This window comes from Bos indicus, chromosome 5 (genome assembly GCF_029378745.1).
Source record: "Bos indicus isolate NIAB-ARS_2022 breed Sahiwal x Tharparkar chromosome 5, NIAB-ARS_B.indTharparkar_mat_pri_1.0, whole genome shotgun sequence".
Classification (NCBI taxonomy): Eukaryota; Metazoa; Chordata; class Mammalia; order Artiodactyla; family Bovidae; genus Bos; species Bos indicus.
The window spans coordinates 97,723,652-97,739,808 of record NC_091764.1 but is presented as its reverse complement, the minus strand read 5'-3'; the positions used below and the strand labels follow the sequence as shown (position 1 = coordinate 97,739,808).

Genomic DNA, 16,157 nt, shown 5'->3' with positions numbered 1-16,157 from the left:
GTTCTCCACCTTGACCTCAGGTTTTCCCCTCTTTTCAGATGTTGCTCCTGAATCAATAGTTAGCAAACTCTGGTTTCTCAAAGAAGTCGGGCCCTTTCTCTCTCCAACAGCAACGCTACTCCACACACACACACACCCACACCCACACCCACACCCACACACAATGTTGAAGTCTTCACAGTACTTTAGAAAGGTTTGGGTTTGGTTTTTTGTTTAATTTACCTGGTTTCTCCCGAGCATAGTATGCTGGCTGCAAATTTAAGGCCTTGCTTCCTAGAGGACCCAGGTATATGTCCTGCCTAAGGCATCCAGAGCTGCCCAACTCAAAAGGAAGGTCCAAATTAAAACCCACATATATGCTCTCCTGGGGCCTTCCAGCGCTGCCCTCCAGCCCCTTCTACACCGAGTCACTTCCCTGCATCTGGAACCATAGGTCACACTCTCCTCTCACTTTTTAACCACTCTTTCTCTGGTGAGACTCAGGTCGCTCAGTCTCCACCTGGGTCCACTTTACTTGCTTCCAACAATCTCAGATCTCAATTTTTATAAACAGCACTTGTTAATCACAGAATTGCCAGATTTGCACAAAAATACAAGAGGCCCTGTTAGGTATGAATTTCTGATAAACAGCAGACATGCTTAGTGTAAGTATTTTCCACACAATATTTGGGACTACTAAAAAATTATTTGTTGTTTACCTGACATTCAGATTTGACTGCTGCTGCTAAGTCGCTTCAGTCGTGTCCGACTCTGTGCGACCTCATAGACGGCAGCCCACCAGGCTCCGCCGTCCCTGGGATTCTCCAGGCAAGAACACTGGAATGGGTTGCCATTTCCTTCTCCAATGCATGAAAGTGAAAAGTGAAAGTGAAGTCGTTCAGTCGTGTCTGACTCTTAGCAACCCCGTGGACTGCAGCCTACCAGGCTCCTCCGTCCATGGGATTTTCCAGGCAAGAGTACTGGAGTGGGGTGCCATCGCCTTCTCCTAGATGTCTCATATTTTATCTGGCAGCACTGTATCATTTTTCTTTCATTCTTCAAATATTTATCAAGAAGTTACCATGTATCAGGCATTATGTTAGGTGCTGGGAAAGCCAGCCAAGTTCCAGGCTTCATAGCTTATGGTATGTATGCTTTACACACATACACACACACACACTATATATATATAGTTTCCTATAGTCATATATAGGCTTCCCTGTTGTCTCAGACAGTAAAGAATCTGCCTTGCAGTGCAGGAGATCTGGGTTCAATCCCTGGGTTGGGAAGATCCCCTGGAGAAGGGAATGGCTACCCACTCCAGTATTCTTGCCTGGAGAATTCAGTGGACAGAGGACCCTGGCGGGCTGTAGTCCATGGGGTCACAAGGAGCTGGACCCCACTGAACGACTAACACTTTCACTTTTATGCACTATTTTAAGTGATTCACATGTGCCAGTTTTTTTTTTTTCTGTCCACATACCCATGTTTTATAGGTTTAGGAACAATTTTTTATTAAGGTATAGTTGATGTACAATATTATATAAGCTTCAGATGTATAACAATTATTCACAATTTTTAAAGGTTATACTCTATTTACAGTTATTATAAAGTAGTGGCTACTTTCCCTGTGCTGTACAATGTATCCTTGTAGCTTATTTTTTTATACCCAACAGTCTGTACCTCTTAGTCCCCTACTGGTCTCTTACCCCTTCACCTTTTCCCTTCCCAACTGGTAACCACTAGTTTCTTCTCTGTACTTGTGAATCTGTTCCTTTATTGTTATACGTATTAGTTTGTTGCACTTTTTAAGAGTCTACATATAAATGATATCATACAGTATTTGTCTTTCTCTGTCTGGCTTATTTCACTTACTCTCCATGCTGTTGCAAATTTCATTCTTTTTGATAGCTTATATAATAGTATCTCACTGTGTGGAGTGGGTGTGTACACATACATACCACATCTTTTTACCCATTCATCTGTTGATGGACACTTAGGTTGTTACATATATTGACAATTGTAAATATTGTTGCTATGAACATTGTGCCGTGTGTGTCTTTTTGAATTAGTGTTTTTGGTTTTTTTCGGATAGGTACACAGAAATGAGATTGCTGGGTCATATGGTACTTGTATATTTTTGAGAAACAGCCATACTGTTTTCTGCAGTGGACACACCAATTTACATTCTCACCAGCGGTGTATGGGAGTTCTCTTTTCTTGATATCCTTGTCAATGTTTGCTATTTGTAGACTTTTTGGTGAGAGCCACTCTGACAGGTGAAAGGTCATATCTCATTGTGGTTTTGATTTGCATTTCTCTGATGATTAATGATACTTTTGATATAACTAATAAGTTTTATTTTATAATCACATTTAGCAATGTACCTAACAACTGGAGCACACATATTCTGATCAAGCACACATGAAGTGTTTTTGAGAACTGACCATACAATAGACCATCAAGCAACATTCAACAGAGTTCAAAAACTGCATCGCATACAGGTCATACTTTCTCACCATTAGAGTGGGTTGCCATTTCCTTCTCCAGGGGATCTTCCCAGCCCAGGGATCAAACCTGGGTCTCCAGCATTGCAGGCAGATTCTTAACCATCTGAGCCACCAGGGAAGCCCAAGTTAGAAATTAATAACAAAGTATAACTATGATAGAAAATACTTGAATAAAGAAGTAACCAAACAACTGATTAGGTAAAATTCTTCTTTATAGAACAATTCAGCTACTAGATGCAAAAGTAATAATAGAATTAGCTGTTATTTTCAATAATTAATAAGATGAATGTAGGCAACTATGATTATTAACAATGTTGTCTCTTTTCCTGTACCCATTGGCCATCTGTATTTCTTCTTTGAAAAACTGTCTCTTCAGGTCTTCTCCCCATTTTTTAATTGGGTTGTTTGTTTTGGGTAGGGAAGTTTTCAGGTATTATGCCTTCAAATATGTTCTCAGCCCCTTTCTCACTCTCTTCTCCTTCTGGATCCCTAAAATGCAAATATTTGTGTGCTTTATGCTGTCCCAGAGATCTCTTAAGCTCTTATTTCTTTTCATTCTTTTTTTTTTCTGTTCAGCATTAATGATTGCCACTAGTCTGTCTTCCAGCTCACTAATCCATTCCTCTGTATCATCTGGTCTACTGTCAGCTCCTTCCAGTGTATTTTTCATTTCAGTTTTGTATTCTTCATCTCTGGTTGTTCTTTTATTTTCTCACTCTTTGTTAAAAGCCTCTAACTTCTCACTCTCCATTCATTCTCCTCCCCACTTCTTGCATCATCTTTATGATCCCTACCTTGAACTCTTTCTTGAGTAGATTGCCTATCTCCACATCACTCAGTCCTTCTCCTGAGGCTTTATCTCATTCCTTTGTTTGAAACATGTTCCTCTGTTGCATCATTTTGCCTAACTTGTTCTTATTTCCATGTAGCCAGTAGGTTGGTTACATTTCCTGATCTTAGAGAAGTGGCTTTTTTGAAGGAAAAGTTCTCTGCATCCCAGAATTCACTCCCTTCTCATCACCAAGTGCTCCAAGGGTGCTCCCTGTGTGGTTGCATGTGCCCTTCTGCTATGGTGGGCTGGCTACCATGGGCAGTCTGGTAGGCTTGGTTGGCCCCCGACCCAGTTGGATGTCAGGCCCTACCTTGTGCTAAGGCTGCCAGCAGCTGGTTGGCAGGGTCAGGTCACAAGGTGTCTGACTCTGGAACCCCAGGGAGACCCGTGGTTACTGATGAGTTAACTAGAGGATTGAGTTAGGGTTCAGGAGTCCCTGGGACTGTTGCCTTCCCATTGGTGGGTGAAATCACATCCTGGAGCTAGTGCCCACTTACTGGTGGGTGGGGCCAGGCCTGAGGGTCCGGTTGCAGGGCCCAGGGAAACAACCTAAATTCACCTATGGTCTGCTCTGTGCCCAGATTGTTCTAAGCCCCAGAATCCAGTCACAAGGAGCCTGCACTTGCCTCTATTTGCAGCTCTCTGTTCTTCCCCCATCTCCTATGTTTGCTCCAGTATCTTTGTTCAAGCTCCTAGCTCACTCTCTCGGTCTGGAGTTATCTATGTACACATCTCCTCATCTCTGCAAATCTGAACTTGCAGAAAGAACCCTGGCTTTTCCATCTCTGGCTACCCGCTGCCTCCCAGCACAAACAGAATTTGTTCAGTCGCTCAGTCGTGTCCGACTCTTTGTGACTCCACGGACTGCAGAAAGCCAGGCTTCCCCGTCCTTCACCATCTGCCTGAGCTTGCTCAAACTCATGTCCATCAAGTCAGTGGTGCCATCCAACCATCTCATTGTCTGTCACCCCCTTCTCCTCCCGCCCTCAATCTTTCCCAGCATCAGGGTGTTTTCCAGTCAGTCAAGCTCTTCGAATCAGGTGGCCAAAGTACTGGAGCTTCAGTTTCAGCATCAGTCCTTCCAGTGAAGATTCAGGGTTGATTTTCTTTAGGATTTACTAGTTTGATCTCCTTGCAGTCCAAAGGACTCTCAAGAGTCTTCTCCGACACCACAAAGAGAATAGGTGCTCAGTAAATGCTTACTGACTTTCACCCCGTCTCCCCTTTCCTACCAAGAGTAGGTAGCTCCCAGGTGGAAGGACACGTGTGATTTTGTCATTGCAGCCCCACCATGTGCACTGCCAGCCCCTGTGACCTGGAAGAGATCCCCCTGGATGATGAGGACTCAGACAGCTTGGAGTTCAAAATCCTGGAGTTCTATGTCAAACACCACGTCTTCCAGAACACCTCTGCCATCCTCTCACCGAAGCACCTGAGAACAAGGAGTCTGTCCCAGAAAGGGCCAGAGCGCTGGCCAGTGAGTGAGGCATGGACGCAGGGGCCGTGGCCCTGCAGACATTCTCAGTCCAGCGAGAAGGCCATAAACCTCACCAAGAAAAAATCATCCTGGAGGACCCTCTTCGGGGTAGCAGAGAAGGAGGAAGACTCACAGAGCTCGCCTCCGGAAATCTGTGCCCAGGCACAAAGGTCGGGGGTACCTCAGGCCCGTCCTCGGAGTCCGAAATGGCCAAGGTCCCGCTCCAGCATGGACCAGCGCTTAGAGCACAAAGGTAAGCTTTGGGGGACCAGCTGCACTTTCTCTCCCACAGCCACTTCTTTCCCTTCTTTGTATGCCTGGGGGTTCACCTCCTCCCACCCTGAGGTAGGGAACTCTTTGAACCTCAGCTTCCCAACCTATTAATACTCAATTGTTTTGTTGTTGTTGTTTTTTAATTTTATTTACTTTTTATTTTTGGCTGTGCTGGGTCTTCATTTCTGTGCAGGCTTTTCTCTAGTTTTGGAGACTAGGGGCTACTCCCTAGTTGGGGTCTGTAGGCTTCTCATTGCCGTGATTTCTCCTGTTGCAGAGCACAGGCTCTGGGGCTCACAAGCTTCAGTAGTTGTAGCACATGGGCTCTAGAGCACAGGCTCAATACTTGTGGTGCATGGGCTCAGTTGTTCCACGGCACATGGGATCTTCCCAGATCAGGGATCAAATCTGTGTCTCCTGCATTAGCAGGCATATTCTTTACCACTCTGGTTGTTCAGTCACTAAGTCATGTCTGACTCTTTGCAACCCCATGGACTGTAGCACTCGAGGCTTCCCTGTCTATAACCAACTCTCAGAGCATGCTCAAATTCATGTCCATCAAGTTGGTGACAATGTCCATCACCGACTCGATGGACATGAGTTTGAACATGCTCTGGGAGTTGGTTATAGACAGGGAAGCCTGGAGTGCTACAGTCCATGGGGTCACAAAGAGTCAGACATGACGAGCAACTGAACTGAACTGATCAGTGATGCTATCTAATCATCTCATCCTCTGCTGCTCTCTTTTGCTTTTGCCTTCAATCTCTCCCAGCATCAAGGTCTTTTCCAATAAGCTGGCTCTTTGCATCAGGTGGCCAAATTATTAAAGTTTCAGCTTCAACATCGTTTCCAATGAATATTCAGGGTTGATTTCCTTTAGGATTGACTGGTTTGATCTCCTTGCAGTCCAAGGGACTCTCAAGAGTCTTCTCCAATTCCACTGAGCCACCAGGGAAGCCCAATTCTCAATCCTAATTGTCCTACTTTCCTTAAGACTGAGCAGAAAGGAAAAGTTTCGTGGCAGTGGGTGACAGGACTGGTTTTCTGGCTCCACCATCTATAGCTAAGCTTGCTGCCCAAATTCCTAATCCTCTGTGCCAGAGACCAATACAAAGGGAAGATCCCCAGATCGGCTCAGGCTGTCCTTCCTGAGGGACGTCAACTCCCATCTCTGAGCCTCTGCATTTCCATCTGTAAATTGGCTTCTTGAAGGTGGATGGAAAGATCAGATAGCCATATACAAAAGTGATTTCAAAGTTCAAGCCACTCAAAAAACCAAGAAGCATTTTGACAAAATCTTCTTTCAGCGGGACAAAACACATTGTATTGAACAGAACATTTTCATGCAAGGCTTTAACAGTGTTGCCCTCCATCCACAGACCTAGGCATAAACATCTTCCCCTCCAACCATATCTTCTGCCTGATGCCCAGATTTTAAAAGAAACCTGCTCTCCTGCTGGGCTGTTTGGCCTGTGTCAATAATTAGTCAACAGGTGGCAGTAATGTCTCAAGTTTTAAATGTTGTGACTGTCAGGCTTGTTGGAGAATCAGCACACACAATGACAGCTTTAGAGCACTCGCTGCGATCAAGGAAACTTCCATTTCCCATTAGACTTGTAAACTTTAGGGAGGAGAATTTAAGGTTGGGATTATCTGAGGAAATCCTCCTCCCTCCAGGGGTTCTTCTGCTGGGGGTGGGATCTGAGGTCCACAGCAGACAGAACAGTTTGGCTTGCTTGCCTGTGTGTGTGTTGTTGTGATTCCACGGACGGTAGCCTGCCAGGCTTCTCTATCCATGGGATTTTTCTCGGCAGGGATACTGGAGTGGGTTGCCATTTCCTACACTCCAGGGGATCTCCCCAACCCAGGGATCGTACCCGGGTCTCTTGTGTTGCTTGCATTGGCAGGCATATTCTTTACCACTGAGCCACGTGGGAAGCCCCATAGAACAGTTTCAGTTCAGTTCAGTCGCTCAGTCCTGTCCGACCCTTTGCAACCCCATGAATCGCAGCATGCCAGGCCTCCCTGTCCATCACCAACTCCTGGAGTTTACTCAGACTCACATCCATCGAGTCAGTGATGCCATCCAGCCATCTCATCCTCTGTCGTCCCCTTCTCCTCCTGCCCCCAATCCCTCCCAGCATCAGAGTCTTTTCCAATGAGTCAGCTCTTCGCATGAGGTGGCCAAAGTACTGGAGTTTCAGCTTTAGCATCATTCCTTCCAAAGAAATCCCAGGGCTGATCTCCTTCAGAATGAACTGGTTTGATCTCCTTGCAGTCCAAGGGACTCTCAAGAGTCTTCTCCAGCACCACAGTTCAAAAGTATCAATTCTTTGGCGCTCAGCTTTCTTTATAGTCCAACTCTCACATCCATACATAGAACAGTTTAGAGGCACATAAATAGGTTTTTCTGCTTGTCCCATTCTTTGAAGTTTGCAGGAAACAGAAGATTTTACAGACTTTAACTTTCTGGCTTTCCTGAGGAAAACAATGTTCTGTATTTCAAGATTACTGAAGGGTCATTGGACCTTTGCTTATTTTCTCAATTTCCAGATCTCTGTGTAGACCTATAGATGTTCCTACAAAAGTGGAAATGGTTATCTCCTAAGGAGGCTTAGCTTTAATAATTCGCTTAAGTTGATCTCCCTCTCCCCTTTCTCTCTTTTTGCTTTCTTGTTTAGGTAATTATGTGGGTGGTTAGCTGGTTCTATGCTGGGTGTGACCCAAGAGGGACTTGCCCTCCCTTTCTCTTTTGCCACATGTAAATCAGAACTCAGTAGTTGGTGTCCCCTGGGTTCTTTTAACTAAAGGTCACAATGTAGCTTGTGCTGCCATTTCAGACACCAGGCTGGGCTAAGAACTATGAGATTATGTCCCAAGACCAAGGTCTAGTAGGGACAGGCCTTGGGATGTAGAAAAACGAATGGCAATACCAATTTGAGAAACATCAACCCAGTTTTTCTGTGAGTCTCTTTTTTCTCCACAGCTGTGATCTGCTGTAACTTCACTGACATAGAGATTATTTTTCTCTCCTATAAAAGAAAACCACAGTTAGGCAGTTCAGGCTTGATCTGCCAGTTCCCCAGTCTTTAAGGATTCCTTTCTGTTGTCCCTTAGCTAGTGGCTTCCAACCTCAACGTCACCTTCAACCCCAAGATGGCTGCTCAGATTCCAGCCATCACGTCTACATTCTAAGCAGGGAGAAAGAGGAGGCAAGGAGAAGGACAAAGGTTATCTTCTTTCTAGATAATTCAGCTCTCTTTAGCAAGCTTTCTTAAAACAGTAGCCAACTTCTTACATCTCAGTGCGTACACCTTATTGCAAAAGAGGCTGAGAAATGTAGTTCTGTCAGCTTCCCCTGACATCTCAGGGGTCTGTTACTAAGGAAGATAAAGAAAAGGGATACTAGGTAGGAAATAGCAGACTTCCCTATATGGAATTCTCTCCCAAATGCCCTGTCCTTTCTCTTTCAAAGAAAAACCTCAAGCCAAATGCCTTCCCCACTCTCCTGCTCTCCTTAACTGCACAATGAGCCCCCAGAATAAACTCCAAAGGAAGGGCAGCCTTTCCATTTTCTCTCCACCCCCATCCAACATTTCCTTGCCTATCAGATCAGACCAACTCTGACCAGAAGGAAATCTTGGGGGAAAAAAAGATATTAGAATGGAAATTTTCTTTTTCTTTTTTATTTTTTTGCCATACTGCAAGGCCTGTGGGATCTTATAGTTCCCTGACCAGGGATTGAACCAGAACCTCCTGTGGTGGAAGCACAGAATCTTAACCACTGGACTGTCAGGGAAGTCCCTAGAATGGGAATGTTAACCAGATTAATTCATTTGAGTTTCAAAATGTGTTTGCTTATAGATTTTCCTGCACATATTTTGTCTGCATTCCTCCAATCCATAGAAACAGATACACAGGTTAGTCAGCTTGGGGACCACCTCTGTGTCCTCTGCTGGTCTCGTGACCACGTGGTGGAGACTGGGAGATGGAAAGGGACAGCCATGAGGGCCTTCATCTGCCTCCTTTGAGGGCAAGGTGGGCAGAGTGTGACTCTTCCATGGAAAAGAACATGCTGATCACCCAACCAACCACACAAGGTTAGAGAGGCAAGGCGTGCAAGCTTTCCTTTTCCAGCTCCCGTGGACACAAGGGAAGGCTCCCACTGGTTTGGGAATCCAGCCTCTTGCCACCTCCTTGCATGGGTGGCTGGCATTCACGAGGAGGCTGGTTGGGTTGCAGTAAGGTGATTTAAAAGTGGAAAAGTATTTTTGGTAGGATTATTGTTAAACGGAAAGGAAAAGCACTGATCCTCCACTCCTTGACCTCTCCAGTTCTCTCTCTAATCCACTGCTGATCTGTTTTTGAACCCAATGGAGCACCATGATAAATGTGGCTTTTTAAGGAAGCCATTATGCCTTCTTTTTAATAGGAAGGCATTGTGGACAGAGCATCAGTGGCCTGTCAGTGAACACCCAGGAGGGTGATGGGAGAATCTGGGAAAAGAGAACCAGACATCACCTGGCAGCTCCTCAGGAGGTCACACCCAGCTCTTCACATGACACCCACACCTTGCCTTGCTCATCTATCCTGATTGACAAAGTCTGGGAGTTCCTCTGAGCACGCTGACCTTCTGGCCCAAACCTGTTACTGTCAACAAGTCTTATGAATTAAATACTGTTGTTCTTAAACATTACATGATACGACTGCTCCATATCAAAGGCAGAGCTTGTACAAGCTTCTACGTGTTAAGAACGTAGTGACAGATTAACAATGAAATTTTACTCCCAAATAACTCAGCAATACTGCCTGCCCTCCTACCCTAACCCTGTCCTCCACCAGGGGCCAAGTCGACTTATCCTTCACAGGCCATGACGTTCAGGGGCCAGAGCCGTTTAAACCTTCATGTCCCCAGATGCCTTATTCTCCAGTTACACGCGCAAACGCTTGACATAAGTCTTTTCTCGGATTGTAAATTCTTGAGGGTCATGGGTTAGACTTTATGCATCCTTGTTTATCTATCCACATTTTCTGCATGTTTCCCAGCTGGAGTGGAGGCGGGGAAGATGACACGTGACCATACCAGCAAGGGGAGTCCGTGTTTCCTTGATAATGGACTTGAGTCAGGAATACGGCCCAAGAGAAGTGATATTTCTCTCTCCTCAGTGACCAGCCCCCAAAGGCTTGTCACACTGCTGAATGCCTTCCGAAGTGCATAGGGGCCAGCTCTCCAAGATATAAAGCATGCCCCGAAAAAGAATAAAAATAAAAGCGTAATGAGCGTTCCCTCAAGCAAAGAACTAAGCACTGCCTTTTGTGTTGCAAAGGGGCAAGGGGACCCTAATTTTGCAAGACTTCCAAAAGAGGGTGCAGAGGGGTAATTGTTTCAAGGTGGCAATCATTCCTGTGTGCCCCTCCCCCATCCCAGCCTCTGCCAGGCAACTGCCCAGGCTTTCTGAAGAATGCCACCACCCCCACAAACGCACACTCCTGCTCGGCCCCAGGCCATTTCCTTTCCCTCTAGGCCCGGTGTTTTCATTTCGGGCAACCGTGCATACCAATGAGCCAGACAAAGTTCTGGGAAGGGCCTGTCAGCACCGTTTTGTCTTCTTTCAGCCGCGGACCCCAGAGTCGTTTCCATTGCCAACCGAGTCGCTGAAATCGTTTATTCCTGGCCGCCGCCAGAAGAGGTCCACAGCCAGGGAGGAGGCTTCAAGTCCAAAGGGGTTCTGGTATTCCAGGGTCCCCAAGGGCAGTCTGGAGCTGAAAGTACCAAGAAAGGTAAACTTCCCTTCTGAGCATTTGCCCCAGGGTGCGTGTTGGCCAAGCAGAGGTCCATGAGCACGTATGCATTTATTCAGCTCAGGGCCCCGCCACTTAGGAATCTCTGCTAACCTGCACTCAGGGCACCACAACCACACACTGGAGGCACTGACCTTTAGCTGGAGAACCCAGCCCAAGCCAAGGGGAGAGCGCCAGCAGAGGGAAGCAGCATGCCAAGCTCACTGCTAAGTCCAAAGAAAAGTCTCCTATTGAGGGGCAGGAGGAGGTACAAAGGGAGCGCTCAATCTTGCTCACAGTTGGGGGGCAGCGGGGGAGAATACAGCATTAGATTTCACCAGGTTAGCCATGGCCAAGGCCCGGTGTGCTCAAGCGAGTGCACAGGCTGTAGGTGGAGCGTCCACCCGGGAGTTTACACTATTGCCTTGGGCTCCCGTGAAGAAGCAGGGGGCTTGTCAGGCACAAGCCTAGAGCCAAACATGAAGCAGACCTGAGAAGCAGTGATCCGGCTGGGTCGGTTGTCACCCAAACTGGAGCAACAGCCAGGACTGTGGACCCCAACTGACCTGTAGAAATTCTAGATGTGAGGGAAAGGGAAACTGAAGGTGTTAGTCATTCAGTTGTGTCCAACTCTTTGTGACTCCATGGACTGTACTCTGCCAGGCTCCTGTGTCCATTGGGTTTCCCAGGCAAGAATACTGGAGTGGGTTGCCATGCCCTCCTCCAGGGGATCGTCCCTACCCAGGGATGGAACCCGCATCCCCTGCATTGGCAGGCGATTCTTTACGGTCTGAGCTACCAGGGAAGCCCAGAGTTGAGAGAAACAAGACCAAGTGCCCGGGAAGAGGAGTTCAGTCTGACATTCCCTCACTAATGACTGTCCAGCCTGTGGTTCTCTTTCTCAAACCCCAGTGGACGATGAGGGGCCCAGCTGGCTCTTGAGTTTGCAGCACCTTGAGCTACAAGGCAAAAGATTCTCCAGTCATGGCGGTGCCCTCCAACCCCAGAACCAGACTGGTAAGTGTGTCCACCCTTGCTGAGCTGCCAGGACCACAGACTACCAAAGGGGCTTAGAGTGAGGAGCTGGGAGAGCAGGGACCCCCAGAGAGCAAAAAAAGGGAAACCAAAGTGTTCGTACTTTACTGCTATCTCATGTGTGTCTGGGCCACATAAAGTGACGACACCAAACAAGCAAAAGCTCAGGCCCCGTCTTCCAGGCACGTGAGAAACTGGGATTGCTGCTGCAGCAACTTTCCCAGAAAGAGGCAACAGAGTCAGATACAAGCTACACACGGGCGGCGGAAGCATCCAGTCCTTCTCCCAGGTGACTTGGGTCTCAGGCTTCCTACCTTATTGCCCTTCACGCGACCTCGTGGCATGACTTTCCTGGCCTCTCCTCCCCTTCTCCTCTGGGACACACATGAGGACTTCATGACTTCAGAGACTATGCCCCAAGGAAAACATGCTGTTCCCTCAGTAACAGGCTTGTCTCTGTTTGGATTCAACGCTATAGCAATGACTGTTTTCCTAATATTATTTCCCTGTTAGCATGTTTGGAGACAAGGGAAAGCAGACTCCACCTTCCCTGTTCCAACACACACAGCACATACCAACTGGAGCCATCTCTGTCTCCATCTGCCATGTTAGCCTTTGGGGTGGGAGAACTTATTCATTGTATTTACTTAGACTCTACCCTGTTGTGAAGACACAGCATACAAAGTACATGTTTTAGTTAGATAAGTCCAATTTGAAAGATAATGTTAAAAAAAAATTGTAGGAAAACAGGTGGGTTTAGGAATGACTTTAATTCCCCAAATTCAGGAAGACTGTACCTTCCTCTTAGGAGGCCACAGTTTGGCTCTGAGTTTTCTAGCAGTTAACACAAAGGATGAATATGATCAAATAGGGGTTTATGATGTCTACATGGGAAAAGACCACCTGCTCAGGAAAACCCTAAAGACCTGAGAGACATTTCTTCTAAGTATCGGGGAGAAGGGATAGTTAGGGAGTTTAGGAGGGACATGTACACACTGCTATATTTAAAATGGATAACCAACAAGGACCTACTGTATAGCACAGGGAACTCTGCTCAATGTTATATGGCAGCCTGGAACATAGCGGAGTTTAGGGGAGAATGGATACATGTATATGTATGACTGAGTTCCTTTACTCTCCACCTGAAACAATTACAAGGTTGTTAATCGGCGATACCCCAATACAAAATAAAAAGTTAAAAAACATTTCTTCTAAGTATCATTAGAGATAAGCTCATGCGTCTTCAACAGCATTCTTACAGCAAATAAAGTGATGAGTTTCCTGGTGAGAATCGGGGGACTAGGGGAGGAAAGAAGGGAGAAAAGAAGGGGATGGAGGAGAGGGTGTTCAGAATGCTTTGGGTGTCATCAGAAGAGGTGAAGTAAGATTTACTTTGCTCTAAGTTACAAAGTGCATGGTCTTCCTCACTCCCTAACCAGGCTACAAGCTTGTCCCTGGAAACATACAAGATTTTTTTTTTCTCTTGAAAGAAATAACTGTAATTTTCCCCTGACAGAAGGAGAAGACCAAATAATAGCCAGAATTGTTGAGCTGCTGAAATATTCGGGGGAGCAGTTGGAAAGAGAGGTAGGGAGCGTCTTGAACTAATGGGTTTTCTTTCTGTGTCCCCGCCCTGTACCGGGGAATGGAACTGGACTGATGGTTGTACTCCTTTTTCAAAGTTCTGGTTTCCACTTAAGTCCTAAATTTTATTTCCCTTGGAGTCAAAACTCTTCATGCTGGCAGGGTCTCAAAAATGAATCACTTTGGAAAACATAAGTAAACCTTCTGGAGCCTCCTCGGAATTTTTGGAAAGGAAAAAAGTCACCAATAAATTAAAATTCGCTGAATAGAATTATGAATCTAGTTCCCCATGTAACTGATCCTCAGGGAAGTTTAGATTCTTGTATTTGCCCTGCAGCCTGAATATCTGTGTCCCACAGCTGCTCCAAGTCTGGAGTGTTATCTGAAATCTCCCCCTAGAATGGCCAGACTGTTCTCTCTCAACAGTTCGGCCAGGGGACGGGTTAGCATTACCTGGAGAATGCTGGGTTTCAGGCCAGTTAGAAGTTGAGACTGGTTATTCCCATCAGGAACGTGCAAGGGTTACCTTCAGGTAAGGAGGTGGTGGACAGGCCCCCCTGTGGTCACGGCTTCTGAAGGCATCTCGTCTCTCTGTGTTACCCGTAGATGGCTATGAGGTCTCCTGCATCTGGCCATTGGGAGCTGGTCTGGGGACACACTCTCTTGTTTTGCAAGGATCCATGGGCAGGAAGTCAGGTCCGAGGAGCTCTGCAGGAGGGGTTAACAGCACTAACTAGCCAGCCACCCACCCCAGTCCACCCCAGTGTGCTTGGTGGCTCCTCGATGCCTTTGTCAGAGGTGTCCCAGAGGATGGTGACCAGGATGGGGGAGGAATATGCGATGGTGCAGAATGAGAAACATTGAGGAAACCAAGGTATCAGACCAAAGAAAAGAGGAGGAAATAGGAGAGCTTTGGGGCCATAGTAGAGGGTGGTCAGGGGTGCAGACGAAGCAGAAAACAGAACAGGGCATATGATGACCCTGTGTTTCTCCAGAACTAGCATCAATGGACAGGAGTACGGGGCAAGTCATTTCTCCCCGTTTGAAGGATGAACCTTGTAGCTCTCAAGGCTGTCCACTGAGACTTCTCTGGTGGTCTAGCTGTTAAGACTCCATGCTCCCAATGCAGGGGACATGGGTTCAATCCCTGGTCAGGGAACTGAGATCCCATATGCCATGCAGCGTGGCCAAAAAAAAAAAAAAATAATGCCAAGGGAGTATTGTTCTTTTTCTAAGACCATGATACTCTAAAGGGAGGAAAGCTAAGAAATACAACGTTCAAGAGAGGAGTATAAGGTAAAATCAATTGAGTAGAACAATGGAAGGGAATCAATGGATTAGGTTTTGTTTTTCTTTTCACATGAACTCAGGTAACTCATGAAGGTTTCAGCATCCTGGACACATGCTAACATTTCAAGAGCATTTCCTCCATGTTGGGCACAAAGCCAAGTGTTTCAAAACTACCCTGGGTTTCCCTGGTAGCTCAGATGGTAAAGAGTCTGCCTGCAGTGTGGGATACCCAGGTGCAATCCCTGGGTTGAGAAGATCCCTTGGAGAAGGAAATGGCAACCCACTCTAGTATTCTTGCCTGGAAAATCGCATGGATGGAGGAATCTGGCAGGTTACAGTCCATCAGGTTGCAGAGAGTCAGCCACAACAGAGTGACTTCACTTTCACTTTTTTCATAGGGGCTGTTGCCCCAGTTTAGAGATGACATAACTGAAACTGAGAAGTTAAGTAATTTCTCCAAGATTGCATAGCTAATAATAAATGGAGCAGGGGTTTGAGCCAAAACAGTGATTTCCAGGTTGTGGATTCTGCCCATTACACAACCTCTGACAAAGCACCTTTCACTGGGTCACAAGTGTCAGTGGACTCTGAGCCCCTTGAGTGAGGACGCATCTTAATCATTCACAGTACCACCTGTCGTAAGCGCTAGGAAACATTTGTTGAATGTCCTGTGAACAGGCTGTTCAGTCTGTATTGGTTCCCATGGAAGGAAATCACAGAGAAAGTCCATGCCTGTCTGGTCCTGTGGGATATGGTCCCACATTTGAGATTAGAATCCAGGGTTTTCCACTGGGTGTTTTAGTCTCCCAGTGTCCACCTGGAGAGTCTGCCTCCCCGGCCAAGGCTGATAAATACTGTTTCTCCTCTCATACACAGTTGAAGAAAGACAAGGTTTTGATGACCTGCTTCCAGGATGTGTTATCCTATTCTGTTGTCAAGACCATCACAGACCAGTTCCTAAGGGGCGTGGACACCAGGGGAGAATCAGAGGTCAAAGCTCAGAGCTTTAAAGCTGCTCTTGCAATAGATGTCATAGCCAAGCTCACGACCATCGACAACCACCCCATGAACAGGGTGCTGGGTTTTGGAACCAAGTACCTGAAAGAGAATTTCTCGCCCTGGATCCAGCAGCATGGTGGATGGGTAAGTAAATTCTATCTAAAAATGAAATCTTCCCAGAACTCAGGGAGCACAGCATGGAAAGAGGTTTTTTTCTGGGGGTTGTTTTTTTTAAGTGAAGGGAACCCATCTTTGAAGCGGTTCTCATGGGTTTAGGATACTTGAGTGGCAAGAGATTTACCCCATTAATGGGAACATATTTTTAGTTATTATCTTCATTATCAATAAATATTTACTGAGCTTCCAAAGGGTATGTGGGGTATGTGAGTGAGAGGAG

At 46.4% G+C, this 16,157-nt stretch overlaps 1 protein-coding gene across 6 annotated transcripts in view; it reads left to right on the top strand.

The window, feature by feature from the left end:
* Nucleotides 1–16,157, top strand: part of BCL2L14 (BCL2 like 14) — a 36,620-nt gene that overhangs the window by 15,090 nt on the left and 5,373 nt on the right. For 3 of the 6 annotated variants that reach the window (XM_070790071.1, XM_070790074.1, XM_070790073.1), the window contains 5 exons: nt 4,606–5,051; nt 10,688–10,852; nt 11,738–11,869; nt 13,404–13,474; nt 15,638–15,904. In XM_070790071.1, coding sequence (XP_070646172.1) covers nt 4,613–5,051; nt 10,688–10,852; nt 11,738–11,869; nt 13,404–13,474; nt 15,638–15,904 — 1,074 coding nt within the window. In that variant the 5' untranslated portion in view covers nt 4,606–4,612. Of the gene's footprint in view, nt 1–2,358; nt 2,484–4,605; nt 5,052–10,687; nt 10,853–11,737; nt 11,870–13,403; nt 13,475–15,637; nt 15,905–16,157 lie in introns of all 6 variants that reach the window. The other 3 variants (XM_070790070.1, XM_070790072.1, XM_070790075.1) reach the window with 2 other exon arrangements.